The 27,161-nt window shown below is 50.2% G+C and overlaps 1 protein-coding gene and 1 long non-coding RNA gene across 6 annotated transcripts; one reads left to right on the top strand and one right to left on the bottom strand.

Annotated features, from left to right (window-relative positions):
* Window positions 1-530: 530 nt before the first annotated feature.
* LOC148700314 (uncharacterized) lies at window positions 531-1,699 on the bottom strand. Its single transcript, XR_015972810.2, has 2 exons — window positions 1,558-1,699; window positions 531-1,462 (listed from the first exon to the last, which is right to left on the bottom strand). It is a non-coding gene; the product is annotated as an uncharacterized LOC148700314 (long non-coding RNA).
* Window positions 1,700-2,119: 420 nt separating this feature from the next.
* LOC103723840 (Phototropic-responsive NPH3 family protein) lies at window positions 2,120-27,161 on the top strand. Of its 5 annotated transcripts, none has more exons than XM_088710069.2 (5): window positions 2,126-2,513; window positions 2,624-3,079; window positions 19,253-19,322; window positions 23,702-24,910; window positions 25,522-27,161. In XM_088710069.2, exons 4-5 carry the CDS (start codon window positions 23,738-23,740, stop codon window positions 26,050-26,052), a joined length of 1,704 nt encoding a protein of 567 aa, XP_088566195.1. In that variant the 5' UTR covers window positions 2,126-2,513; window positions 2,624-3,079; window positions 19,253-19,322; window positions 23,702-23,737; the 3' UTR covers window positions 26,053-27,161. The 5 variants fall into 5 exon arrangements, with proteins under 5 accessions (XP_088566194.1, XP_088566195.1, XP_088566196.1 ...); XM_088710070.2 differs by having other exon boundaries at window positions 19,253-19,342; XM_088710068.2 differs by lacking the exon at window positions 2,624-3,079 and having other exon boundaries at window positions 2,120-2,513; window positions 19,253-19,342.

The raw sequence follows: 27,161 nt of genomic DNA, 5'->3' as shown, positions 1-27,161 counted from the left end.
TGGATCGAGGAACAAGTGAAGATTCATCTGCTTAAAATGACAAAATGTCAGGCCAAAGCTTCCTCATGCAGAACCACACCTGCTGGAAGCTCCGTCATCTCTGTTATCTTATGTTACAAACTAAATGCTCACAGATGTTACATTGGTTGAACTAAACCGTTAAGGTGGAACGGCTGCATGATCTCTGTTTTATCAAATCAAGTTTACTGATATAATTACAGGGTTCATAGATAGAAATCTTGTTGGTTCTGATGGGGGAGTCAGGGTAGCCTAGCCTGTAATTTTGTAGAATTGAATTACTCTTCTTTCAATTCCTTTCTTTTAACACCATTCAGAGTAAGAGTCCTCTTTCCTCTTGTTTTCTCCTCATTAAACATTATTCGATCCTAATGTGTTATTTGGGAAAGGGAGCCACCTTGTTAAGGATATATAGCCAAGTACTATGCGGCCTTGTGTTGTTATAATTAATATATTTAGATATATATTGACAGACATTTCGTTGCTGCTCGTCATTTCCTTTACAGTAAGCAAGCGAAGGACCGCAAGTTACACACGTTTCAGTCTACCTATGGTACTCTTACATGCTGTTGCTCCTCCATTCGGTGGCTGTCTACTAATTTAATGTAGCCGATGGTTTGCTGGACTACTTTCTCGCTGCCGCGAATGAGCTTTTTCATGCTGTGGGGCAACTTTCTGCTATGGCACCTAAAGCTGCCGCTTTTGATTGGACTCACCATCGAAAACTTCGCGGAAGCAATCCATTTTTCATTCAGTGCCTATTGTATATCCATTACGTCCTTGTGAGAGCATGGAAGGGATGTGTTGTTTGCTCTGATGTAGCGTGGGCAGCCGATTCATCAAAAAAAAAAAAAGAAAAGGAGCATGGAAGGGATGTGGAGCCTTTCCGGCCCAGGGTCGCAAACGGTGCTGCTGCATTTCGACCGTGGCTTTGTTCATTTTATTAGAGGTATGCATGTAGCATCAAAGAAAATTGGCTTTAAAATTTTTCACGAACTGGTTTGATTGAATATTATTATTTTAAAATGATTGCCTGTTTTGTTTGGTTTTCTTTGATGTACCTCCTTTAGTGGTCGACTGGCTGGCATGCCCTTCGTCAGTATCATTAAATATTAACAATATTATTTTTGACGGAACAGGTAAGAAGGGTCGAGACGGGAAGGGGACACAATAAGAGAGCAAGGCCCCCATGGGAAAAAGGGGGGGGAGCGAGCCATCATCCTGTTACATCGCTGCTAGGAGGCTGGTGGGTGAGCTGGTGGCACCCACTAGCAGCAGCACATGAGCTCGGGGATATCCGTGATTCACTCGCGGCCCCTCTTCTCTGGCTCTTTTCCAGAGCGTGGAGATCATCATCGCAAGCGCGCTCGCGCACCGCATGCTCCCAGCGGCCCCTGTCTCTCACCGTCGTCGAAATGATGGATAAGTCGAGGTTGGCGTGATGCTATCATTTCCGATCATCGAAACAACAGCAGAGAATTTCACCACTTAAATAACAAAAAATTAAAGCAAGCAGGGGAGGGGTGAGGAGGGGCTGACCTTAATCAACTACTATGACGGCGTTTCTCCGCCAAGTGGAGTGGAGGGGGTTTGGGGACCCACGAGCGACGGAGAACTCCGAGCGAGCGATTTCATTTCTTTCATCCTCTTCTAGAACCGAGCCGAACACGCCTTACTCGTCACGCTCCCCGCGCCTCTCTCTTTGTGCGCCCACCGAACCTTTCCACCGCCGCCTACTTTATACCCACAGCAACGGAAAGAGAAAGGTGATGGAATAGAATAAGACCATATATCCGGCCGCTGCTTATGGCCTCCGATCCTATCCATCGTTCATTGTCTCTGCTTTTTTTTTTTTTTTACCTATCTTTATCTTGCTAATAAATAAATAACTAATATGGAAAGGTGAAAGAAGACCACTCCCCGGTCCCCGCTCTAGCTTTCCCTCAATCCGCCGGCCGGAGCGGTCGATGTCCTGTGTGAATTTTTTTGTTTTTCTTGCTTCCTTCTTTTCTCCTTGGCACAGGTCAGACGTTGGTTGGCCTAAACACGTTTGACCAGGGGGGTCGTATAGGTAGAGACGTGCTGGCGTCATCATGATGGTGATTGGAGGGGAGCGGTGGGTGGGCTGGTCTGGATGGTCTCCTCTGCTTGCCTCCTCCCCCCCTTCCTCCTCCTCCTCCTCCTCGCCCTCGCCTCCTCGTCATAATTCCCAATTCACCACCATGCTGCAGCAACGGTACCGTCTCCCGCGCCCCCCTTCCTTGCTAACCGACCCTCCCTCCCATGAATCAAGAAATTGAATTCAACTGAAGGCGACACCACCCCGGGCGGTGTTCTTATTTTCTTCCCTCATGTCCACCTGTTTCTCATTCCTATTTCTATGATACGGTGTCTTTGGAGTGGTGAGCTGGAATTCGACTGCACCGGGAGGGTCGAGTGGTGAAGAAGAATATGGCTCGAAGGGCGTGCCGTTTCTATCGCCAAGGAGACGATTGGTACGTCCCTCTCTCCCTCTCCCCCTTCCCTCCTTTTGCTGCCTTCGATTCACTCAATTTGCACGCACCTGGCAGGCACGTTTCTCATACTCTAACTGCATCCCCTGCAGTTCTCGCATGCATTTTTCTGGCTCCGTGTCTCCTCTGTTGTATAATATGACTTGCTTGCCTGTTCTTCTTCTTCATCTCCTGAAGGGAATGGCGGACGTAAATGTTACAACTGATCTGTTTGGTTGATTACTTCAGATTCATCATAGGAATTTACCCTTTTAGTTCCTGAGAACAACAGGAGCTGGGTGGTTTGAAGCCTTGAACAATTTTGCAAACCATCACCTGGCTCTGGGGGCATCTGGACCTTTTCTCCCTTTGGATATACATGCGTGGGTTCATCAAAAGATGCAGCAAGCTCCATAATTTATATACTTTCTGTTCGTAGAAAACTTCAATTTGTGATCTGGATGCAGAGCGGTCAAATAGTTTGGGAGAATAAAGATATATATGGTGCAAGAAAGCTCCAAAAAGAGTGTAATATCGGGGGAAGGAAGAAAAGTGTGATAAATACTAGGGTTCAGACTGTTAACTTTTCTATATCTTTCATTTTGCATGGTCTTATCCTGATGATTGTTAATATATTTGAAATTGATCCTGGATTGGAGAGATATACTTGATCTGACTCCGCTAACTCTCAACAAGCAGAGTTGGTTCATGGCTTTCACCCCAGGCTGATGTGTCTTAGAACTGGATTGTATACTTGATCTAATCCCGACCTAGAAAAATTGCATGACTCCTATTTTGGTTACTATACTTCCCCTGTAATAATTACTACCATGTCTCTGTTTCTGAAGATTGTCGTATCCAAATTCTTCCTTGCACCTTTTATATCCTCTCTCAATCTCTATGCTGAGAAAAAAAGTTAACTTGTAAATTTCAGTGTAGTCTACGATAGTCAACATGTCATTAGATAACAGAAGTAGAAAATCAATAGTTTTTCTGCAAGCACCTAAAATTAGATAAATCCTTCATTCTTGATTCTGGTACTTGTCACTATTCTGTAATTCACTAAATCGTTTGCCTTGACTGGTGCTTTTCACGTGATATAATATGTTTTCAGTCTTGCACACAAAATCTTGTTTAATCTGAAATACAAACTTTCTTTAGCTCATGTACATGACTTTTCAGGTCACTACATAAGATCTATAAATATTGAATTGCTCCAAGTCCATGTCATGCAATGTTACCATCGCTTGTTAGAAGATATCATTGTAGGTTTTAAAAGAATTATATCTTGCTTATATATTTGCCTTGAAAAATGCTTGTGATTAAATACCTTGAAAAGAATTTTGCAGGCATTAAGGAGAAATCATGTATTTTGAGTTACAATGGAGGGGGCTGTGATCAGCATTACTAATAGTTGGTAGTTGGTGCAAGAAGAGAGAGAGAGAGAGAGAGAGAGAGAGAGAGGGGGGGGGGGGGCCAAGGGGGGGGGCGATTCATGGTGTGCCTTCATCTTCATCAACGGTCAGCCTTGAGCCCATATTTATTTACATAAGTTATGCCATGCTATTTCAAAAGAGATTGAGATGTTATTTTTTTTCCTTGTTGAATTAAGAGTCCTATTGGAATGAACTCCATGCTGGAGGAAGTTGGTTGACCTTAAGAGAAGTTCATAAATTGGTCTTGGAGGAACAGGTGCTTGCATAAAATTTTCAAGGAGAAAAAAAATTCAGTCATCTTCATTCTTCTCCTTTCTCTTCAACCTGAAAGTATAGTCCTCAGATCCCTTATAAAGTCCCATTTTCTTTGCCTGTTTTTGGTATTGTCCTCATTTTGTTCCCAAGTATGATATAAAATATTGATATCCATCATTTTCAAAAATATGCTTTTTTTATTGTTTTCTTAGACCATCCTTTGCTTTTTTAAACACTATCTTAGATTTTATGCCATCCCCATACATGTAGAACTTTGAGAAGATTGCAAATGGCCTAGGGTGGATGAGATGTTTGAGGTAAAGCACATCCAGGAAAGGTTAGTTTGCAGTCATACATAGTTATATATATATATATATATTGTCCCTTCTAGGGAAGAAGGGAGAGAGAGAGGGGAGGGGGGGGGGGGGGGGGGGGAGGGGGAGAGATTGGCAAGCTTTGTAGATAGTTCTTGTTATGGGGGAATTGAGCCGCCATGCCCCACGTGATCGGCACGCGTATCCAGGAAAGCTACAGCTGCCCTATGATCCAGCACTCCGACCCCGAGTCGGACCTCCTCGGCTCCGCAGCCCGACCCCGGGTCGGCTGCCCTATGATCCAGCACTCCGACCCCGAGTCGGACCTCCTCGACTCCGCAGCCCGACCCCGGGTCGGCTGCCCTATGATCCAGCACTCCGACCCCGAGTCGGACCTCCTCGGCTCCGCAGCCCGACCCCGGGTCGGGCTGCCCTATGATCCAGCACTCCGACCCCGAGTCGGACCTCCTCGGCTCCGCAGCCCGACCCCGGGTCGGCTGCCCTATGATCCAGCACTCCGACCCCGAGTCGGACCTCCTCGGCTTCGCAGCCCGACCCCGGGTCGGCTGCCCTATGATCCAGCATTCCGACCCCGAGTCGGAGATCTTTTGATAACGACAGGCTATTCTCCAGAGGCACGCCGCGGCCTCCTGCTCCACTACTCCCTGCAACGGCTGTACCCGATGCTGCCCACGATCTCCTGTATCAACCGTACAAAGCGGAGCTCCACTACGCCCTGCCATGACCGTACCCAGCGCTGCTCCACGACGCCCCGTAACGGCCATGTCAGTGGCCATTCTATCGTGCCCCACGACGACAAACCCCCCTGAGAGACCTCCCAGCCAGGTATATATGCGGCTGGGGGGAGAAGGGGGGGGGTAAGCAATACCTCCCAGAGCACTCTCTCCCACTTGTGATTATCATCTCTCCTCCTCCAATCTCCTCTGACTTGACCGTCGGAGGGCCATCACCACCCTGGTGGTGGTGCAAGGCTTGTTTGCAGGTTCCTTGGCGGAAGGTGGAGCGCAACCAGCACCAACCAAGACAACTCAGGCGGAACCCCGTTCACACCGTCGTGTCAATCGTTCTCGGTTTGGACCACCAGCAACAGTTGGCGCTAGAGGAAGGGCCGAATCTCAGAACGATCGTAATGGCACGGCGAGGTGGTCGCGGAGCTTCCAATGCTTCCGGTCGCGGAGCCTCTCGCGCCTCTGGCCGGGAGGCTGCTGCGTCCCCAACACACTCTCAGCAGCATTCCACCGCTTCTCCTCCCATTCAGACGGTCGAACCTGCTCAGTTCGACCAGCTAGCCCAGCAGGTTCGCACCCTCGCGGAGGCAGTGCAGAATCTGCAGGGTGTGATCTCTCGGGTGCCGCAGCGGGCTCAGGAGCCGCTGCTCCCCGAGCACTCGCCTCTTCCTCACAACCCGCGCTCCTTCCTCTCCCATGGAGAGGAGCGCCGGCGCGGGGAGGATTCTCGAGTGCGGTCCATTCTGCCAGGACCTTCTCATCGGAGCTGCGCGGGGTACGAGAGGCGGACCCGGGCGCGTTCTCAGACACCCCAGTCCTCGAAGGGCCCGCACTCCAGTCGGTCCCCCTCGCGCCGCTCCTTGTCTCCCACCCACCGGTCGCGCTCCCTGGACCGGCGGGTGGACGATCTCCACAGACAGCTCCAGGTCCTGAAGGGCCACTCCAAAGATCCCTTCGCCGACTTGGAAATCTCCTCCCAGCCGGCGCTTGCCTCAAGGATCCTGCGAACCCTAAACCCGCCGGGGTTCAAAATGCCGGCGATCGAACCCTACGACGGGGCGGCGGACCCACGGGACCACGTGGAGAGTTTCAGGACTCTTATGCTCCTCCATGGAGCATCGGATCCTCTCCTCTGCAAGGCCTTCCCGGCGACCCTCCGCGGCCCGGCAAGGGCGTGGTTCGCCGGCCTGGAGGCTAATTCCATCCAGTCCTTCCACCAGTTCACCCGTCTCTTCATCAGCCATTTCGCCGTCAGTAGCCGGCGAAGACTGGTCTCCGACTCCCTCTTCGATGTCCGGCAGAACGAGGGAGAGAGCCTGCGGGATTATCTCACCCGCTTCAACAAGGCAACACTGGAGGTCCGGAATTTGAGCCAGGAGGTGGCTCTCTCAGCCCTGAAGCGAGGCTTCCGGAAGGGCAGACTCACCTTCTCCCTGGACAAACGCCTGCCGCGGAGCTTCCCGGAGCTGTTGTCTCGGGCAAACCAGTATGCAGACGCCGAGGAGGCAGCCTCCCACCGGAACAAGGAGGCCGCCGAGGCTCCTCTAAAACCCGGGAAGAAAAGGCGAAAAGAGGCACCCCAGAGGAGGAGCCCGACGCCTCAACGCCGGCGCAGAAGCCCGTCACCAGCAAGGAACCACGGCGCCACACGCCCTCGTTCTCCGCACCGACGCTTCAACCGGTACACCCCACTCCTGGCCCCCCGGGCCCAGATCCTCATGGAGGTCAAGGGGCGGGAGGACCTCCCGGTCCCGAGGCAGATGAAGAAGATCCCTGGGAGGAAGCCTTCTCGGGCGTACTGTGAGTACCACCGAGACCACGGCCACGATACCGAAGACTGCTTCCAGCTTCGGGACGAGATCGAGGCTCTCATTCGCCGAGGGCGTCTCGGTCGATATGTAAACGACCGACGTCCCCCCGCAGACCCGCGTCCAGCCGACCCGGCCCCTCAGGAGCCTCGGGAGCAGAATCGACCCGTTGCGGGAGTGATCCACACCATCACTGGGGGCTGCTCTCGGCCCGTGAGGAACGCAGGGGGCTCGGCGGAAGTATCAGGAGTGGCCGTCGCGAAGAGGCAGCGGGTCGGAAATGTAATCACTTTTTGTGATGAAGATGTAAAGGGGGTTCAGACTCCCCACGATGACGCCATGGTGATCTCTCTCACTATGGCGGACTATGATGTAAGGCGTGTTCTTGTGGATAGTGGAAGCTCAGCTGATATTTTGTATTACGAGGCCTTCCAAAAGATGGGCTTTTCCCGACAATTGTTGCACAAAACATCCACCCCCCTCATAGGATTCACTGGAGACGCTATCTCGGCCGAAGGTGTCATCGAGCTGCCTGTGACTGCGGGCATTGCACCCGCAGAAGCCACGGTGCGGCTCGGGTTCTTGGTCGTCCGTGTCCCCTCGGCCTACAACGCTATCCTCGGACGACCCGGACTGAACGCCCTTCGCGCGGTGGTTTCTACCTACCATTTGCTCATGCGGTTCCCCACAGCGGCCGGGATTGGAGAGGTCCGAGGTGACCAGCCGACCGCACGGCAGTGTTTCCTAGCAACTCTCAAAGGGAAGAAGCCCATGGAGGCCCTAAGCGTCGAGTCACTTGACGCCAGAGACGAAGTGGCCTTGCGGCACGGGGAGCCGGCCGAGGGCGTAATCGAAGTTCCCCTCGAAGAAGGCCGCCCGGACCGCACGGTCCGGGTCGGTGCCAACCTCGACTTGGAAGCTCGGCTCCGGTTAGTGGAATTCCTCCGAGCCAATGCAGATGTGTTTGCCTGGTCGGCGGCCGATGTACCTGGGATCGACCCGGAGGTCGTTTCTCACGCCCTCAACGTCGACCCGACCCACCGACCAGTAAAGCAAAAGAAGAGACACTGTGCCCCGGATCGGATCCGAGTGGTCGACCAGGAGGTAGACAAACTCTTGGAGGCAGGTTTCATAAGAGAGGTGAGCTACCCCGAGTGGCTGGCAAACGTCGTACTTGTCCGGAAGGCGAGCGGGAAGTGGAGGATGTGCGTCGACTACACCGACCTGAACAAGGCGTGCCCCAAGGATAGCTTTCCGCTTCCACGGATAGACCAACTGGTCGACGCGACTTCCGGATATCAGCTACTGTCTTTTATGGACGCCTTCTCCGGCTACAACCAAATAATGATGGCTCCACAGGACGAGGAGAAAACTGCCTTCATAACAGACCGGGGGCTGTACTGTTACAAGGTAATGCCCTTCGGTCTGAAGAACGCTGGCGCCACTTACCAGCGCCTCGTCAATAAAATCTTCAAGGAGCAGATCGGCCGGAATATGGAGGTGTACGTGGACGATATGCTGGTAAAAAGCCGCCATGCAGACCAGCACATTGCAGATCTGGAGGAGACTTTCACCACCTTGCGAAAGTTTCGCATGAAGCTAAACCCAGCGAAGTGCGCTTTTGGTGCTTCGGCCGGGAGGTTCCTCGGTTTCATTGTCAACCAGCGGGGGATCGAGGCCAACCCGGACAAGATCAAAGCCATCCAAGATATGTCCCCTCCGACCAAAGTGAAGGAGGTTCAGGAGCTCGCTGGAAGGGTCGCCGCGCTCGGACGATTTGTGGCAAAGTCGGCCGAACGCTGCCAACCATTCTTCAAGGTGTTGAAGCGCCCAAAAGACTTCCTCTGGACGGCCGAATGTCATGCGGCGTTCGACCAGCTCAAGGAGTACATGGCGTCTCCTCCCCTGCTGTCCAAGCCGCAAGAGGGGGAGATGCTCTACCTTTACCTGGCGGTCTCCCCAACCGCAGTCAGCGCAGTACTGGTTCGGGAAGAGGCAAGACTTCAGAAGCCTGTATACTACATCAGCCGAGTCCTCCGGGATGCCGAGACGCGGTACACGAAGGCTGAGAAGATCGCCTTCGCACTGCTGACTGCGACCAGGAGGCTTCGCCCCTATTTCCAGGCTCATTCTGTCACCCTTTTGACCGATCAACCACTGCGGCAGATTCTCAGCAATCCAGAGAATGCGGGACGGCTGGTGAAGTGGGCAGTAGAACTAGGTGAGTTCGACATCCGCTACCAGCCCCGACCAGCCATCAAGGCCCAGGTGCTCGCGGACTTTCTCGCTGAGTGCACTGTGCAGGAGGCGGAACCTAAGCCGCCGGAGACACCCAGCCTCGATCTCCCGATCTGGACGCTCCACATTGACGGGTCGTCGAACCCTGAAGGTGGAGGGGCTGGGCTGGTCCTCACCAATCCCGATGGAGTGATAGCCGAGTATGCCTTGAGGTTCGGATTTCCAGTGACCAACAATGAGGCGGAGTACGAGGCCCTAGTCGCGGGACTCAAACTCGCCAAGGAGCTCGGCATCCGGCGTCTGAAAGTCTTCACCGACTCCCAGCTGGTGGTCGGGCAGGTTCGAGGGGAGTTCGAGGCGCGGAGCCCGACCATGCAGAGCTACGTCCGGAAGGTGCAAACACTCATTCCCGACCTCGGCAGTGTTGACATTCAGCAGGTCCCGAGGAGCGAAAATGCCAGGGCCGACAGGTTGTCCCGCCTAGTGGACGCAGACGCGCACAACTTGTCGAGGGCAATCTACCTGGAGACCCTGGATGCCCCGAGCATTGACGGGGCTGGAGCGGTGATGGCAATTGATCCGGAGCCGTCTTGGATGGACCCGCTCGTCGCCTACCTCGCCGAAGGAATCCTCCCTGAAGACGAAGATCAGGCCCGGCGGCTTGTAAAGAAGTCCGCCCACTACGTACTTTATGAAGGGAGGCTGTATCGGACCTCGTTTACCGCCCCCCTCTTAAGGTGCCTCCGCCCCGCGGAAGCGGCCTACGCCCTCGGCGAAGTCCACGAAGGCATCTGCGGATCGCACTTGGGGGCTAGGTCCTTGGCGCATAAGATCATGAGGCAAGGCTACTATTGGCCGACCTTGTTGGAGGACTCGAAGGACCACGTGCGGAAATGCGACGCCTGCCAGCGCCACGCCAACGTCCAGAGAGTCCCCTCTGTCCCCTTGGCGCCAATCACCGCGCCCTGGCCCTTCGCACAGTGGGGAATGGATATCCTCGGACCATTCCCCGTCGCTTCGGCCCAGCGGAAATTTTTGATTGTCGCCATCGACTACTTCACCAAGTGGGTGGAGGCAGAGCCACTGGCCACCATCACGGAGGCACAAGTCCGGAAGTTCGTGAAGAAGAACATCATTGTCCGATTTGGAGTACCTCGGGTCCTCATCTCGGATAACGGTCGACAGTTTGATAACAAGCACTTCCGGGACTTCTGCGAGGAATTCGGGATCGAGCATCGGTTCACATCCGTGTCGCATCCCCAAACCAACGGCGAGGCCGAGGTCACAAATCGGACAATCCTCCAAGGTATCAAAGCGCGGATCGGCCGGACGGGGCAAGCTTGGGTCGAGGAACTCGAGAATGTCCTTTGGGCGTATCGGACCACACAACGGACTCCTACTGGAGAGACGCCTTTCAGCCTAACCTATGGCACGGAAGCCGTTGCCCCCGTGGAGCTCGGACTCCCCTCGCCTCGGGTGGCCGCGCACCGACCCGAGGCCAATTCAGAGCAACTCCGAGGGAACTTGGATCTCTTGGAAGAGGCAAGGGAAATGGCTCAGGTACGGATGGCAATGTATCAGCAGAGGGTGGCCCGATATTACAACTCCAAAGTCCGACCGAAGCTTTTCAGAATTGGAGATCTGGTGCTGAGGCGAGCTAAGGCATCTCAACCTACGGAAGGTGGGAAGCTAGCGCCAAATTGGGAAGGCCCGTATAAAGTTCGTTGGGTAAACCGACCTGGCTCCTACCAGTTGGAAGCCCTAGATGGCCGAGAAATTCCAAGGGGCTGGAATTCCGCTAACCTGCGGATGTATTACCAGTAGAACAACAAGGCCAGAAAGACAATTTAAAAAGGTGCAATACTTTTCATTTCAATAATTTCTGGTTACAGTGGCGTGCTCGTGTGATTACAAGGAATTCCCAGAGGGGAATTAGGGAGTAAAGAAAGTAAAGAAGAGGTGGGGACCCAAACCCTCAACCCAGGGCGGCTGCAGTCCCACCAGAAGTGGGTGCTTCTAACCGGAGGCGCCATCCAGCACCTCACCAAAAAGAGGAGGAGCCGCCGCAGAAGAAGCTCCCGCTGCCCCCAGGGGAACGCCGCCTCCAAAGGATATTCCCATCTTCCCCAGTGGTAGGGAAGAGAAGGGATTCAAGGGGGAAGAGTATATGGAGGCGCGGTCCCGGATTGAGCGTCCGGCGCAGAGCTCAACCGGGAGGCTGAACTTCAAGGAGGGGAGATGTGATCCCGGATGAAACGCCTAGAGCGGAGTTCCGCCGGGGAGACCCTCCTTGTTGATCCCAGATGAAACGGCTAGTTGGCTGAAGTTGTAAGGGGAGCGCCTCCCCTTTCCTTCGACAGGAGTCTCTCAGTCATATGCCAAGAAGGAGGTCCGCGATCCATGGCAACCTGCAGCTCCGGCTTGGCAAATTCCATCGTACCTGCACCTGTATTTATAGCCAAGCTGCGGCCCCCTGGTAGTTCCGATACGGGTGGCTCCAATAAATGCAGGCGCACTGAATCCGGAGCCGTTCCGGCTCCCGAGGCGTATCTCCCCGCGATTTCCTAAGCGTCATTCTCCTTAAATCGCATTCTTTGTGCAGGACGATCCGGGTGACGTATACCCCTAGGTCCACGTGTCTCCGCTCGCGCCCAGGCCGCATCCTCCTCGAAGAACCCGCGTATCGCGGCCGCTCAACTAACACTCCTCACCAGCAGCAACTGGCGATCCGATTTCCCAGGTAACGCATTAATTAGCGTTTAATACCCTTCTCGTGTTCCCCCCAGGCAACGCTTGGAGGAGAGGAGAAACACGGTCGCGGCTGGGCACAGAGAAACCCCGATGGGCGGCGAGCGACAAGTGGCCGACCAACGAGTGGAATGTCCCGAGGCTCGGCCCTCGGATGCCTGGCTAACCCGATGATCATCCCGGGAGCAGACTAGCCGGAAGCCCCGACCGGTCGCCTCGGCTTGCGCCAGCCTAGGCCGACCAACGAGTGGAATGTCCCGAGGCTCGGCCCTCGGATGCCTGGCTAACCCGATGATCATCCCGGGAGCAGACTAGCCGGAAGCCCCGACCGGTCGCCTCGGCTTGCGCCAGCCTTGGCCGACCAACGAGCGGAATTTCCCTGAGGCTTGACAACCCTCGGATGCCTGGCTAACCCGATGATCATCCCGGGAGCAGACTAGCCGGAAGCCCCGACCGGTCGCCTCGGCTTGCGCTAGCCTTGGCCGACCAACGAGCGGAATTTCCCTGAGGCTTGACAACCCTCAGATGCCTGGCTAACCCGATGATCATCCCGGGAGCAGACTAGCCGGAAGCCCCGACCGGTCGCCTCGGCTTGCGCCAGCCTAGGCCGACCAACGAGTGGAATCTCCCGAGGCTCGGCCCTCGGATGCCTGGCTAACCCGATGATCATCCCGGGAGCAGACTAGCCGGAAGCCCCGACCGGTCGCCTCGGCTTGCGCCAGCCTTGGCCGACCAACGAGCGGAATTTCCCTGAGGCTTGACAACCCTCAGATGCCTGGCTAACCCGATGATCATCCCGGGAGCAGACTAGCCGGAAGCCCCGACCGGTCGCCTCGGCCGACCAACGAGTGGAATCTCCCGAGGCTCGGCCCTCGGATGCCTGGCTAACCCGATGATCATCCCGGGAGCAGACTAGCCGGAAGCCCCGACCGGTCGCCTCGGCTTGCGCCAGCCTTGGCCGACCAACGAGCGGAATTTCCCTGAGGCTTGACAACCCTCAGATGCCTGGCTAACCCGATGATCATCCCGGGAGCAGACTAGCCGGAAGCCCCGACCGGTCGCTTCGGCTTGCGCCAGCCTTGGCCGACCAGCGAGCGGAAGAATTTCCTGAGGCCTAACCCTCGGATGCCTGGCTTAGCGCCGGAAGAGTTTCCTGAGGACTAACCCTCGGATGCCTGGCCTAGCGCCGGAAGAGTTTCCTGAGGCCTAACCCTCGGATGCCTGGCTCAGCGCCGGAAGAGTTTCCTGAGGCCTAACCCTCGGATGCCTGGCTTAGCGCCGGAAGAATTTCCTGAGGACTAACCCTCGGATGCCTGGCCTAGCGCCGGAAGAGTTTCCTGAGGCCTAACCCTCGGATGCCTGGCTTAGCGCCGGAAGAATTTCCTGAGGCCTAACCCTCGGATGCCTGGCTTAGCGCCGGAAGAATTTCCTGAGGCCTAACCCTCGGATGCCTGGCCTAGCGCCGGAAGAGTTTCCTGAGGCCTAACCCTCGGATGCCTGGCCTAGCGCCGGAAGAGTTTCCTGAGGCCTAACCCTCGGATGCCTGGTTCAGCGCCGGAAGAGTTTCCTGAGGCCTAACCCTCGGATGCCTGGCTTAGCGCCGGAAGAATTTCCTGAGGCCTAACCCTCGGATGCCTGGCTTAGCGCCGGAAGAATTTCCTGAGGCCTAACCCTCGGATGCCTGGCTTAGCGCCGGAAGAGTTTCCTGAGGTTTAACCCTCGGATGCCTGGCCTAGCGCCGGAAGAACTTCGGGAATCAAAAGTCAGCAAGAAGCAACCAAGAGCTAAAAAAAAAAAAAAAAAAAAAAAAAAAAGAGGACGAGGGCGAGATGAAGAAATATTCAACGTGCATTAATTTTCAGGGCCGAGGCCCATACAATTGGGCAAAACGCCGACATACAAAAATAAAAAAGACAATGAAAGGTACAAGAGGTCAGCTTGGAGGAACTCCCAGGTCGGGAACGCCGGACTCGTCCGCGGGAGGTAGGGAAGCAGCAGGAGAACCAGCAGGCGATGGCGCCGGAGAGGAGTCCAGGAGGGAGATCTCGCTCAGGTCAACTTCGGGATACTTAGCCGACACCCTTGCCAGGCCCTCCTCGAAGCCCAAGGTGAAGGCTTCGGCCCCCGCGTCCGACGCGTCATGGACAAACTCGTCAGACTGGCGATAGGTCCGCACTGCCTCCGACATATCATGGGCGAACTCGGCGGACTGGCGATAAGCCTCTACCGCCTGACGCCCGATTTCCGCCCTCTTCTCGGCCAGCTCCGCCTCAGCTCGCTCCATAATCTGAGCCTTGGCCTCCAAGACCTTCGCCACAATCCGGCCTTCGGCCTCAGAGGAGACCCTCAGCAGATCAGCCTGAGCCTCTTTATGCTTCGCCTCGGTAGCAACCCGAGCGGCCTCGGCTTCCTTCAGGCGCGAACGGAGCTCTTGGACGTCCGTGCATGACTTCTCCAGGGCCGACTCCAGTTCGCCTAGTTTGGCTTCAAAAGAGCGGATTCGGTCGCAGGCGTTGTCGGCAGACCGCTGGGCCTTCTCCCACCGCTCTCGATAGTCCGCGATCTTCCGGGACTGCTTTTCAGCCCGTTCCTCCGCCTTCTTGACCCTGCTTTCGAGGCCCGAGGCGGCTTTGAGTTGCTCCCGAGCCTCTGACAGTTGCTCCTCCAGGGCGGCGAAGCCGAGTGCCCGCTCTTCGGCCTCCCGGAGCCTCGCCTCGAGGTCCCCGGTCGTCCTGCCTGCCGCAGCCCGGCCTCCCTCTTCCATTGCTTTCAGCCGGTCCTCGGCCTTCGCCAAAAGCCCCGCCTGTTCCTTGTAGCACTCCTCCAGACGGATCATGTACTGGGCGAGCTAAGAAATAGGAAAAATAAGGGAGTCAGGCGGAGAACAACAAAGCCAATAAATGGTGAAAGACGGCCAGAAGAACACTCACCGACATGAGACAGACGCAGCTGGCGGCCCCAACGTCAGAGACATCCAACTCCCGGACCCGCCGACGGTCCTTCTCCAGCAACACTGTTTCGATGAGATTTCGGGCGCCATCGGTAGTGAAGGCAGACCCCGATTTCTCCCCGGAGCCGGATGGTGGTTCTGCAGCCTTACCCTTATCCATCGCCTGGGGAAGAGTCCGGCTGATCGCGCTCGGGGCGGGGGTCGCCCCAGGAATTGATAGGGTCCCGCTCGGCCGGGGCCTCGGCGCGTCCCTCCTCGAGTCATCAGGAGCCGACCGAGTCGAAGGCCGGGTCGGGGACCGATCACGTCCGACCCGTCCGTCTTGAGCAGGCTCAGGTGGCACCTCCGGAGTAGCGGCAACCTTACCACCGGAGGGCTGATACAGCGTCAGCTGCCGGTCGGTGCCCACGACATCTCCCTGACCGGTGGGCCCGGACTCGTCGGTCGGCATCGGAGGTATCTCCTTACGGGACTTCTTCGCCGGTGGGGCCCCGCTCGGAAGAGCTCGTTTCCTCCTCCGGACTGCTTCCAGCAGGGACGCCCTACCAACAGCCTTCGACTTCACCGACCGCATGACGTCGTCGACCTCTGCAAGAAGGACGGGATGGTCAGGGACTGAGAAACCGAAAGGAAGAAGGAACGAAAGAGAAGAAAAGAGCTAAAGAAACGATGGCGGACTCACGGTCGGTGGGGACCGAGCTCAAACCGACGTTCACCAAGGTATCCTTAGAAATAAGGCGGCCCACCGGGGGAAGCTGGCCCTCGGCGACCAACCCCTTCAAGGCGGCGACGCCCTCGGATTCCTCCCTCGACAACTTCGACAGGCCAATTGGGGACTTCACCGGCGTCCCCCAGATTGCCCTGATTTCCCAGGAGGGGTCTGCATCAACGAAAAAGAAGCGCTCCTTCCAGTGGTGAATGGAGGTAGGACCCTCCTTGACAAGGCCGCACCCTCGCCGCGCTGCGAAGCACCACCACCCTTTGTCCTGGGGGTGGCCGCTCAGGCCGTAGAGCTCCCAGAAAACGTTCAAGGTGGCGGGAATCGCATGCAAGCGACAGAGAACCTGGAAGACCGTCAGAGCACGCCACGAGTTCGGCACCAGTTGCGTCGGTGCCATTCCTAAACCCCGGAGCACCTGTAAGACTAGGTCTGAAGGGGGAAAGCGGAACCCGGCCTGGAGGATGCCCTCATTGATGGCGATCTTCCCTCGAGGAGGATGAGACATCCTCTCCTCAGGCCCTGGGAGCGTGACATTGCAGGCCTCGGGAAGGTGGTACCGAGCCACAAATCCGTCTAAGTCCTCGGCGACCAGTTTTGACTTGATGCTATCTGCTCCCACTTCGCCCATCCCTAATGGCCAATCTACGGTCAGGACGGGGTCAAGAAGGAGGGAAAGGCCGGAACGACTGGGGTGCACTAGTACAAAAAGAAAAAGTATGAAGAGCTCAAAGTAGAAGAGTGGGAAACTCACTTGAAGAGGAGGAAGAACGGCTCCGAGAGCGTCAAAGGAAAAGCAAGCGAACGTTTCGGCGGCAACAATGGTAGCGCAAAGGAGAAACTCGAAAATGTCCGTAAAGAAGAAGACGGACGGGGGAGGGCCCCCGATTAAATAGGCGAAAGGGCAAGTGACACCTCAATGACGCCAGAAGACGCCTGGCCGCCGAAGGGTCGCTCGCACCCCAAAGGCGAATCGACACCATTAAGGAAGGATGTCCGCCGAAATCCTCAGGTTGCCAGGTCAGCAGCAACCGCCATACGCCATAAAGAAGGCGGGAAGCTTGAAGCGCGCGCGCCTCTCCGAAGGATGGCGGCAATCTCGAAACATCACTCCCTTCACCTGTTCCCCTTCTGGTTCCAGGCTCGGAAGTGGGGGGCTACTGTTATGGGGGAATTGAGCCGCCATGCCCCACGTGATCGGCACGCGTATCCAGGAAAGCTACAGCTGCCCTATGATCCAGCACTCCGACCCCGAGTCGGACCTCCTCGGCTCCGCAGCCCGACCCCGGGTCGGCTGCCCTATGATCCAGCACTTCGACCCCGAGTCGGACCTCCTCGGCTCCGCAGCCCGACCCCGGGTCGGCTGCCCTATGATCCAGCACTCCGACCCCGAGTCGGACCTCCTCGGCTTCGCAGCCCGACCTCGGGTCGGGCTGCCCTATGATCCAGCACTCCGACCCCGAGTCGGACCTCCTCGGCTCCGCAGCCCGACCCCGGGTCGGCTGCCCTATGATCCAGCACTCCGACCCCGAGTCGGACCTCCTCGGCTTCGCAGCCCGACCCCGGGTCGGCTGCCCTATGATCCAGCATTCCGACCCCGAGTCGGAGATCTTTTGATAACGACAGGCTATTCTCCAGAGGCACGCCGCGGCCTCCTGCTCCACTACTCCCTGCAACGGCTGTACCCGATGCTGCCCACGATCTCCTGTATCAACCGTACAAAGCGGAGCTCCACTACGCCCTGCCATGACCGTACCCAGCGCTGCTCCACGACGCCCCGTAACGGCCATGTCAGTGGCCATTCTATCGTGCCCCACGACGACAAACCCCCCTGAGAGACCTCCCAGCCAGGTATATATGCGGCTGGGGGGAGAAGGGGGGGGTAAGCAATACCTCCCAGAGCACTCTCTCCCACTTGTGATTATCATCTCTCCTCCTCCAATCTCCTCTGACTTGACCGTCGGAGGGCCATCACCACCCTGGTGGTGGTGCAAGGCTTGTTTGCAGGTTCCTTGGCGGAAGGTGGAGCGCAACCAGTACCAACCAAGACAACTCAGGCGGAACCCCGTTCACACCGTCGTGTCAATCGTTCTCGGTTTGGACCACCAGCAACAGTATGCATGGATATAAATCAATAGTTTTTCTGCAAGCACCTAAAATTAGATAAATCCTTCATTCTTGATTCTGGTACTTGTCACTATTCTGTAATTCACTAAATCGTTTGCCTTGACTGGTGCTTTTCACGTGATATAATATGTTTTCAGTCTTGCACACAAAATCTTGTTTAATCTGAAATACAAACTTTCTTTAGCTCATGTACATGACTTTTCAGGTCACTACATAAGATCTATAAATATTGAATTGCTCCAAGTCCATGTCATGCAATGTTACCATCGCTTGTTAGAAGATATCATTGTAGGTTTTAAAAGAATTATATCTTGCTTATATATTTGCCTTGAAAAATGCTTGTGATTAAATACCTTGAAAAGAATTTTGCAGGCATTAAGGAGAAATCATGTATTTTGAGTTACAATGGAGGGGGCTGTGATCAGCATTACTAATAGTTGGTAGTTGGTGCAAGAAGAGAGAGAGAGAGAGAGAGAGAGAGAGAGAGAGAGGGGGGGGGGGGGGGGGCAGGGGGGGGGGGGGGGGGGCCAAGGGGGGGGGGCGATTCATGGTGTGCCTTCATCTTCATCAACGGTCAGCCTTGAGCCCATATTTATTTACATAAGTTATGCCATGCTATTTCAAAAGAGATTGAGATGTTATTTTTTTTCCTTGTTGAATTAAGAGTCCTATTGGAATGAACTCCATGCTGGAGGAAGTTGGTTGACCTTAAGAGAAGTTCATAAATTGGTCTTGGAGGAACAGGTGCTTGCATAAAATTTTCAAGGAGAAAAAAAATTCAGTCATCTTCATTCTTCTCCTTTCTCTTCAACCTGAAAGTATAGTCCTCAGATCCCTTATAAAGTCCCATTTTCTTTGCCTGTTTTTGGTATTGTCCTCATTTTGTTCCCAAGTATGATATAAAATATTGATATCCATCATTTTCAAAAATATGCTTTTTTTATTGTTTTCTTAGACCATCCTTTGCTTTTTTAAACACTATCTTAGATTTTATGCCATCCCCATACATGTAGAACTTTGAGAAGATTGCAAATGGCCTAGGGTGGATGAGATGTTTGAGGTAAAGCACATCCAGGAAAGGTTAGTTTGCAGTCATACATAGTTATATATATATATATATTGTCCCTTCTAGGGAAGAAGGGAGAGAGAGAGGGGAGGGGGGGGGGGGGGGGGGGGGGGAGGGGGAGAGATTGGCAAGCTTTGTAGATAGTTCTTTTGCGCACATCTTTATGCCTATTTGTCTTGGCTGATCAAAAAATGTGAAGTTATATTTTTTGTTATATCAAGATCGGAATAAATTACTTCTTGTCTTAATGAAACTTTTGCAAACCAATCATTTTGGAATTAAATTGAATCCTACAAATAAAAGTTATGCAGTGAGATGCTTTGATGAATGCAGGTTTTGTAGCACTGGTCTTCCAAGTGATATTGTTATTGAAGTTGAGGGAGTATTCTTCCATCTCCACAAGGTACATGTTCGCAAGTCTTAGTAAGTAGCGACAACTTAGCAAGCATTTAATCTTCCCTTTTTTCATTCTTTCTCATGAACTTCTGTTATGCTGTATGAATGGCTATGATCATTTAACAAAACAAAAACAGATTCAAATTTACTAAGGCTGTAAACAAAATGGATTTGAGCTGGGCTAGACCCATGTAAGTCCAAGTCTGGTCCAGTTTGTAATTTAAGGCCCAAGTCTAGTCAAACTCTCTAATTATTGAATCTAGATTATTCCATCACTGGATTTTGAGGTTCAGGTCCCCATCTGAATCCATGTAAAGCCCCATCCCATTACAGGAAGTAGGATATATTTTCAAGACAGGAATGAAGACTTGAGAAAAACCCCCCTGAAATAAGAAGTGAAATAGAAGCAAAACATATTAGTTGGTTTAGAATGCTTACATTTTTACCTTCATAATTGGACTTATGCTAGAGTCCAGTTGAACCTGTATGAGCACGGTGGACCCTAATGCTTGGGACAGGGTTCTGGCCTCTGCTGGATTCCTGGCACAGTCCAGCCATGGTGTTCTTTTGTTAGCTCAGCTTTTGTTGAACTTGGGCCGATCCGGGTCCATTAAAAATCCAAAAGCATATATCAGATACCTGTGAACTGAAAAAACAACGCCCTTAAAATCCATGCAATTCCTCAAATACGAACAGCAAACTAGGAATCAATGTAAGTTGAAGATTGTGGCCATGGTGAATATATTTACATCATATTATTCACTAGAATGTTGGTATAGGTGATGAAATTGTTTATCAGTTTTTCCTTAATAAAAATACAGACCACCATTTTGTGCTTGTTTCTTTTTTGTTTTCCTTTTTAAATAGATCCATAATAACATGTAGGGGAACATGGATGGTCAAAAAGAATTGCTTAATCTTTGAAATGGGAAACACGTATTAACAATGTAAGCTAATATGGAATTGGAATAACTGGTAGTGGAACATCGTGAATAATGGGTCAAGAAAAAACCGCTTAATCTATTTGAAGTAGGCAACAGATACTAACAATATAAGTTAATGAGAACAATAGATGTTTCAGATTCCTAGTTTATAACCATACTGGAGAAGTAGCAAGCATTTATTCATTGGTTTCAGCAATAACAGACTTGGTATTTGCCTGCCATGTCTGAATAAATTAGTTTGTTATTCGGCTTAGAATAGAATAACGGCATGAGATAAATAACATTGTGCACCATATCATATCATTTAACACTTTGTATCTCAACGATTTAAGCACTGGTGTGTATCAGTCCATATTGGTTGTACCTTACCATACTGGTAAAGTCCTGGTACTTGTACACCCCTTGAAACCAATGCATGCTGATATATGGTACATCACCTCTATTTTTTCGTACGAGCACACCAAGAGGCATACCATGTGCCTGTGGAGTACCATTCCAGTCTGTACCATACCTCTACGATATCATTACATGGACCAGTACCAATACATCAACCCTTGGTGTATCTACTGTAGGCTTGTCACTGCTACCATTATTGATATGCATATTTGTATACATGCATGAACACAAGCATATATACACCCACGTGTACATATATTTTTGTACATACTTTTTTATGTATCCACATACATAGGTGTACACATGTCTGTGCTATACAAATTCATTTCTATATGTTCATAGGCGTGCATATGCACATATATTTTCTGTATTTAAATAGATATACATACGCACGTGAATACTTATTTACATACATTGCTCCACATTTCTATTTTCTTATGCATGTTTATATCTTTTGCATGTATTTACATGCACAATATGTATGCCTATGTCTATGTATGTGCACATCTGTGAATGTATCTTTACGTATATGAATTTATTCAAGCCATATGTCAAATACGGTTGATATATTGCAAGAGCTTTTTCTGGAAAATGAAAACTTTAATATCCGGCATGGTATGCCATGACCGGTCGGTTAGAACACAGTTTCAAGGTCTATGCTTATAAATGGCCAAGCTATTATATTGATAGGTGTCGGAGAAAGCTGATGCGATCATTTTAGGGTCCAACATCCCAGATTTTTCTAATAATTACTTGATACCCTGATGGACTGTTAAGGTTATTTTTTATATTTCTACTTCAGAATTTGAGTTGACATGAAAGATTCTGCTTTACCAAAGCTTGTCCCGTGTTTAGCCTGATCCTGTTGTGACCCTTAATCAGAGTTATTTATACCCACTTCGTTTTTTTTTTTTTTTTTTTTTGATTGAAGATCTGTGTGCATATCAGAGAATTCAAGCAGTCCTAAGTGTTTCTGCTGTGCTGCTTGGACATCTAAGACACCTTTCTCAACACTAATTATATGGTTTTTTTTTAGCATGGAATTTTGAATCATTTGTAGACTGGAATGTTGAATCATTCGCAGATCAGGCTACCAACCTGAAGAAATTGGATAATCTGAACTTTGTTATGTCTAAAACTTAGTCTAATCTTAACTAAACGTACTTGTAATTCATCATGTTTTGTCGATATTATACCCTTGCAAATTGAGATGAATAAAAATGGCCGGGCTCTTTGGAATTGGCTTTTTCAAATATCACAATGGAGCTGATAACTCGGCTCCAGGAGCAATATAGTGAAATCTGGTCTTGTACAATCTCTGTACCATTTAACTAATTACTCTATCCCCTTGTTTCCTATGTGAGCCTCAGCTGGTATGAACTTTTAAAGGCTACATGAAAGGCACGTGCAGAAGGAAGTAAAAGAGTTCTGCACAATGACCTGAACATGCTAACAAATTGCGTCTCGGCGTGATATCCTATCTATGGAAATAATGTGGTAGATGTAATCTAAGTCATACATGGGACCAACATTGCATCTCTATAGGGTCGGGGGTATATCTTTCATGCGAAAGAAGGATTCACCTTCCTTTGCGCAGATAGATGAATGACAGAGTTTGGTGCAAGGTCCGCCGTACCGGTCGGCGTACCGGTGGCGGTCCGAACCGGTACGTACCAATCCCGTACCGATCCTATATCGGTACAGCAGTCATACCTGCCAGTTTTTCATTAAAAACTTCTGGTACTGGATCTCACATTGATCTGGTACCAGTCCAAGCCCGGACCTGTTTGTATCGGCCCGTACCGGTACAGGCCGGTACGGCATACCCTAGTTTGGAGCACTTTGAGATTTTGTGGTGGCTGATCCAATAGTGGATTCATGTTAAGGAAGGTGAATCCTTCTTTTATGCAAAAGATACAACCCTGATCTATATTGCATGAACAAACAAAGTCCTAGTTTCTTATTCTAAGCATGGTGGCTGGACTTGTATACTGATTTAGTCTGCACTATCATTGGCAGCCACGGAACTGGTCCATATGTGTATTCAACCCAATATTGGTTGATTGACAGTTCTGCTGCAGTTAGTGAGTGGATTTGCAATTTGCCATTGGTAATGTATCAAGTAATGCTTCGCCTGTTCAGAAGCATGTTGCCTCAGTATAGTGAACTAGCCAACAATTTTCTTTAGAGGATATTGTGATATTTGATTTGATTTTCTTTAAAGCTTTTTGTGATTTTTGAATTTGAGAGCAATCAAGCCCTTAGTTGTCATTTTTCCCTCGTTTCTTATCATGAGTGACTTTTGCTTTGTTGTTATGCAATGCTATCTTCAAGAATTCTCCATGATTGATCATAATGCAGCAATATCTGCCTTCTCTCTTTTTTTCCCTGAAGTATATGCACTTCCTGATCACAAACGCAGTCATTTTATTTCTGAAAAACGTATTTCTACTATTATCTTTGATGACTACATGACTGCTGCTTAGCAAGTTATTCTCATCTAACCTTATTATATCATCAGTATTGTGAATTTTTGACCTTATTTTCCAAGAGGAAAACATATAAATATTGACTTTTTGCCATTGTTTTTATTTTTTTGAAGTTATACTGGCAAGTAAATGATGAGTGAAATTATTTTTGTACTTTTCTTTCTTGCCAATATATAAATATTTCTACTCACACAGAAAAGAAATATGCACCTTGCATTAATTTCCTTTTTGTGAAATTGTATATGATGCTTGCTCACAAGTCATGAATCTATCCATTATATTTTGAGAAGGCAGAATTGTACATGGAAATCATAGTTTTATTAATGTTACTGCTGTCTTGGATGCTTTTTACATGAATTGTACATGGAAATCATAGTTTTGCTAGTGTTACTGCTGTCTTGGATGCTTTTTGCATTCATCCTATTTATTCTTTGACAATGATTCAGATGGAAAAAACAAGTTACCTATAGATCTTCTCTCATTATTTTCGTTAAGGGAACACTAGGATATTATTTCATTCTGGTGCAAATAATTTATGACTGCGCTTGCCTCTTCAGTTTCCTCTGCTGTCAAAATGTGGGAAGATTGCACATATGGTAGAACAACTGCGAAATACAAAAGAGGACATGTGCCTTACATTAGTCGGATGTCCTGGAGGGCCTGATGCCTTTTTATTTGCAGCACAGTTCTGCTATGGAGTCAGAGTGGAACTGACACCGAAAAACATTTTAATGGTGTATTCTGCAGCAGAATATCTTGAAATGACAGAGCAATTTGATGAGGAGAATTTACTGGCTGTGGCGGAAAGTTTCTTCCACAAAGTTATCTTTCATAGCTGGAAAGATTGCATACTGGCTCTGCATAGGTCTGAGAATTCTATTTCAAATGCTGAAACCCTTCATATTGTGAGCAAATGTCTTAATGCTCTCTCGACGATGGCATGTACTGATCCTAGTTTGTTTGGATGGCCGATGATGATGTATGGGAGTTTACAAAGCCCTGGTGGTAGTATCCTCTGGAATGGAATAAACACGGGGGCTAGAATTAGAGCCTCACTATCTGACTGGTGGTTTGAAGACATCTCATGCCTTGGTGTGCCAATGTTTAAGAGACTGATAGAAACAATGAAGGAAAGAGGCATAAGATCAGAAAATATAGCTGGTGCGCTGATGTACTACTCAAGAAAGTATTTACCTGGTCTTGACCGATGGCAGAGTGGGCAAGCAGGCAGAACCAGAAGTCTTGCAAGTTTCGCTATGGCACCAGCTTCAGTTGATCAAAAACTGTTACTGGAAAGTGTTGAAAAGCTGCTTCCTCGAAAGAAGGGAAAGTCTTATTGCCGCTATCTGTTAGGGCTTCTACGAGTTGCTATGATACTGAATGTTTGCCAGCAATGTAGGGACTCTCTGGAGAGGAGAATAGGCATGCAACTTGAATGGGCAACACTCGATGGTCTCTTAATTCCTAATTTCTCAGATTCTGATTATTTATATGACACTGATTGTGTTGAGCGGATTATTCGTCATTTCTTATCTTCACAGGAACTAAATATTGCACTATTTTCACCTTCCTCTTTTAATCCTGCTACATCTCCAACCTCTAGTCCCTTAAGTAAAGTCGCAAAGTTAATAGACAGTTATCTTGCTGAGGTTGCTCCTGATGTCAACTTGAAACCCAAGAAGATGCAGTCTCTCCTGCTGGTCCTTCCGGAATCTTTGAGATCCCTGGATGATGGACTATATGGAGCACTAGATATATATTTCAAGGTTTGAATCTTTTAATTCATCTTGTCTGGCTATATCATAGTTTATTACTTTGCTTACTCCCATCACTTTTGGTTATAGCACATATATCTTACCGAGAGAGAGAGAGAGAGATTATAATGCCTGGATCTTAGAGCAAGGTATTATCAGGTTCCTGTAAAAATCCAATGTCTAATTTGTGATGTTACCAAATAGTTTCTATGCATCAACTAATGTCTAACATTGAAAGCATAAGGAATATTCTAACTTAGTGCTTTGTAGCCAATTTAATTAGACGAAAATGGCTTGCTGAATACCTAATACTCTCAAAGTTTTTGTTTGTGTAATTGCCTGTGATTGTATTCAGAATGACCTATTTTTTTAGAACATACATTAGGGTAAATGCATGCATTTTTAATCATGTTGGATTAGTGATGTATCTTATCCATATATTGCTCAAGTCAGATGCGCATAAAAAGCAAACTGCAAGTAATGTACGAATCAACGTTAGAAGAAATATATTGGAAGGCCATACTCTAGCTGTTATTTTGGTGTTGCCCAACAGCGTAGTTTTTAGACAAAGGGTATAACAATTTTGTGCTTCAAGTATTCATAATCTGATGTCTCTTCTGCAGGCACACCCTTGGCTTCCAGAGAAGGAGAGAGTGCAGCTTTGCAGCATAATAGACTATGGGAAGCTTTCCATTGAAGCGTGTACACATGCATCGCATAACGAGCGCTTGCCACTTAGAATCATCCTCCAAGTTCTGTTTTTTGAGCAGTTGAGGCTGCGTACAGCCCTTTCTCACTGTCTTCATGCATCAGAAAGTGATGACGCTGCCATTACTGGTGACATGGCTGGACAACTCTTGCAAAGAGATGGGTGGGTTTCACTGGTCCGTGAGAACCGGGTCCTGAGAGTGGACATGGAGCGAATGAGGTCAAGGGTCAGAAAACTGGAACTAGAATTCGTAAACATAAAGCAAGAGATGGGGAGGGTGAGTAGGCCTCACGATCTGATCAACTCCACTCGCGTCATCTCTAGAAAACTTGGGTGCATGCCGGTGCCGAAGGATCTACACTCTGGCACAATAGAAAGCACAGGTCCTAGCCCGAGAAGGTCGATTGAGAGACCATATCTTTCTCATCAATCAAGCCATCGGTAAAGTTTCTTTTTATGGTGCACCAAAAAGGTGGGGTTTGTTTGACAGCAGAGAGTTCTCGCGGCGGGGCTCGAGATCTTTCTCTGCAAGTCCAGATGCTCTCATGAAAAGCAGGGTATGTGTTCGACAGTTGAATTGTATAGCTTTACGGTTTGTCATCTGTTCTTCCCGTGCATTGTGAGACCGATGAATTGTTTACAGTGTGCTCTGTGTCACGCTTTGCCAGTCAATCTTGTGGCTGTTGCACATGGTAACCCTGTTTTCTCGAACTAGCTAGATGTCAAAATATGGAACTGTTGTGAAATTGCTGCACTATCGTTGATGGCGGATTGCAAGATACAATTATATAGACATTGGGCATGCTCTTTCTTGAAGTGGGTTTGTGCGAAAGTGAAACGGTTAAGGAGAGGCCTCTTTGTTGGAGTTGACAATGGCCAACGGAAAATCTGGTGCTATACGTGTGGACGAAAGACAAATAATTGCTGGAGATAATCATGGCCCATCTGTTATTAATTTGCAACGTGAGTACATGCAGCAATATCTTCCGAGCAAGAAATTTATCTTTGTACATCTAACTGTGGCCAGTCTGTTATTCATTTGCGAAAAAAAAAGAAGGGTGGTCATCCAGTTGCTTTATCGGCAGTCTCTCTAGCATATAACGGCTTGTACAAATGTCTTTGAGCATATAAAGGCTCCAAAACGGATGTAAGTTCGCGTACCGGATTATTCACGCGACGGTATCATATACTGTAGCGGTCTGGGCTTAACATGCGCGTGTTGACGGCATTACCTGAGGGCTCGTGCGACGAAGCTCCGGAACGAGGTAAGCATGTATTTTTCACAATATGATGCTGAAGACCGTAGAGCTCTGTAACAAGCGGGGGCTTGTGTCGAAAAGCTTTACTAGAACCTTCATGAGCGACTCTAGTACTTACTGGGTGTCGCGCCCCAACTCGATCGCCCGAGCCGAGGATGTGACGGACGGCCGCAAATCCCACCCCACAGGACATGCAAAGCCCATCTTTTATTCATGTCATTCCTAGAGACGATTAAACTGTTGTATTTATTCAAAAGAATAGTCCACAGTTACTAATAAAAAATAAATTAAATTA

This window comes from Phoenix dactylifera, chromosome 13, assembly GCF_051530095.1.
Source record: "Phoenix dactylifera cultivar Ajwa chromosome 13, Ajwa_hap1_PhDact_Kaust_v1.1, whole genome shotgun sequence".
NCBI classification, from domain to species: domain Eukaryota; kingdom Viridiplantae; phylum Streptophyta; class Magnoliopsida; order Arecales; family Arecaceae; genus Phoenix; species Phoenix dactylifera.
The sequence above is the reverse complement of the archived record's forward strand: the minus strand, read 5'-3'. Positions and strand labels throughout refer to the sequence as shown.

Coding starts and splice junctions, on each gene's coding strand:
- LOC103723840 (XM_008814897.6), top strand. CDS start 2,470: ATGGCTCGAAGGGCGTGCCGTTTCTATCGCCAAGGAGACGATTG. Junction 2,514..19,252: donor TATCGCCAAGGAGACGATTG/GTACGTCCCTCT, acceptor TGATGAATGCAG/GTTTTGTAGCACTGGTCTTC. Junction 24,911..25,521: donor CACTAGATATATATTTCAAG/GTTTGAATCTTT, acceptor TCTCTTCTGCAG/GCACACCCTTGGCTTCCAGA.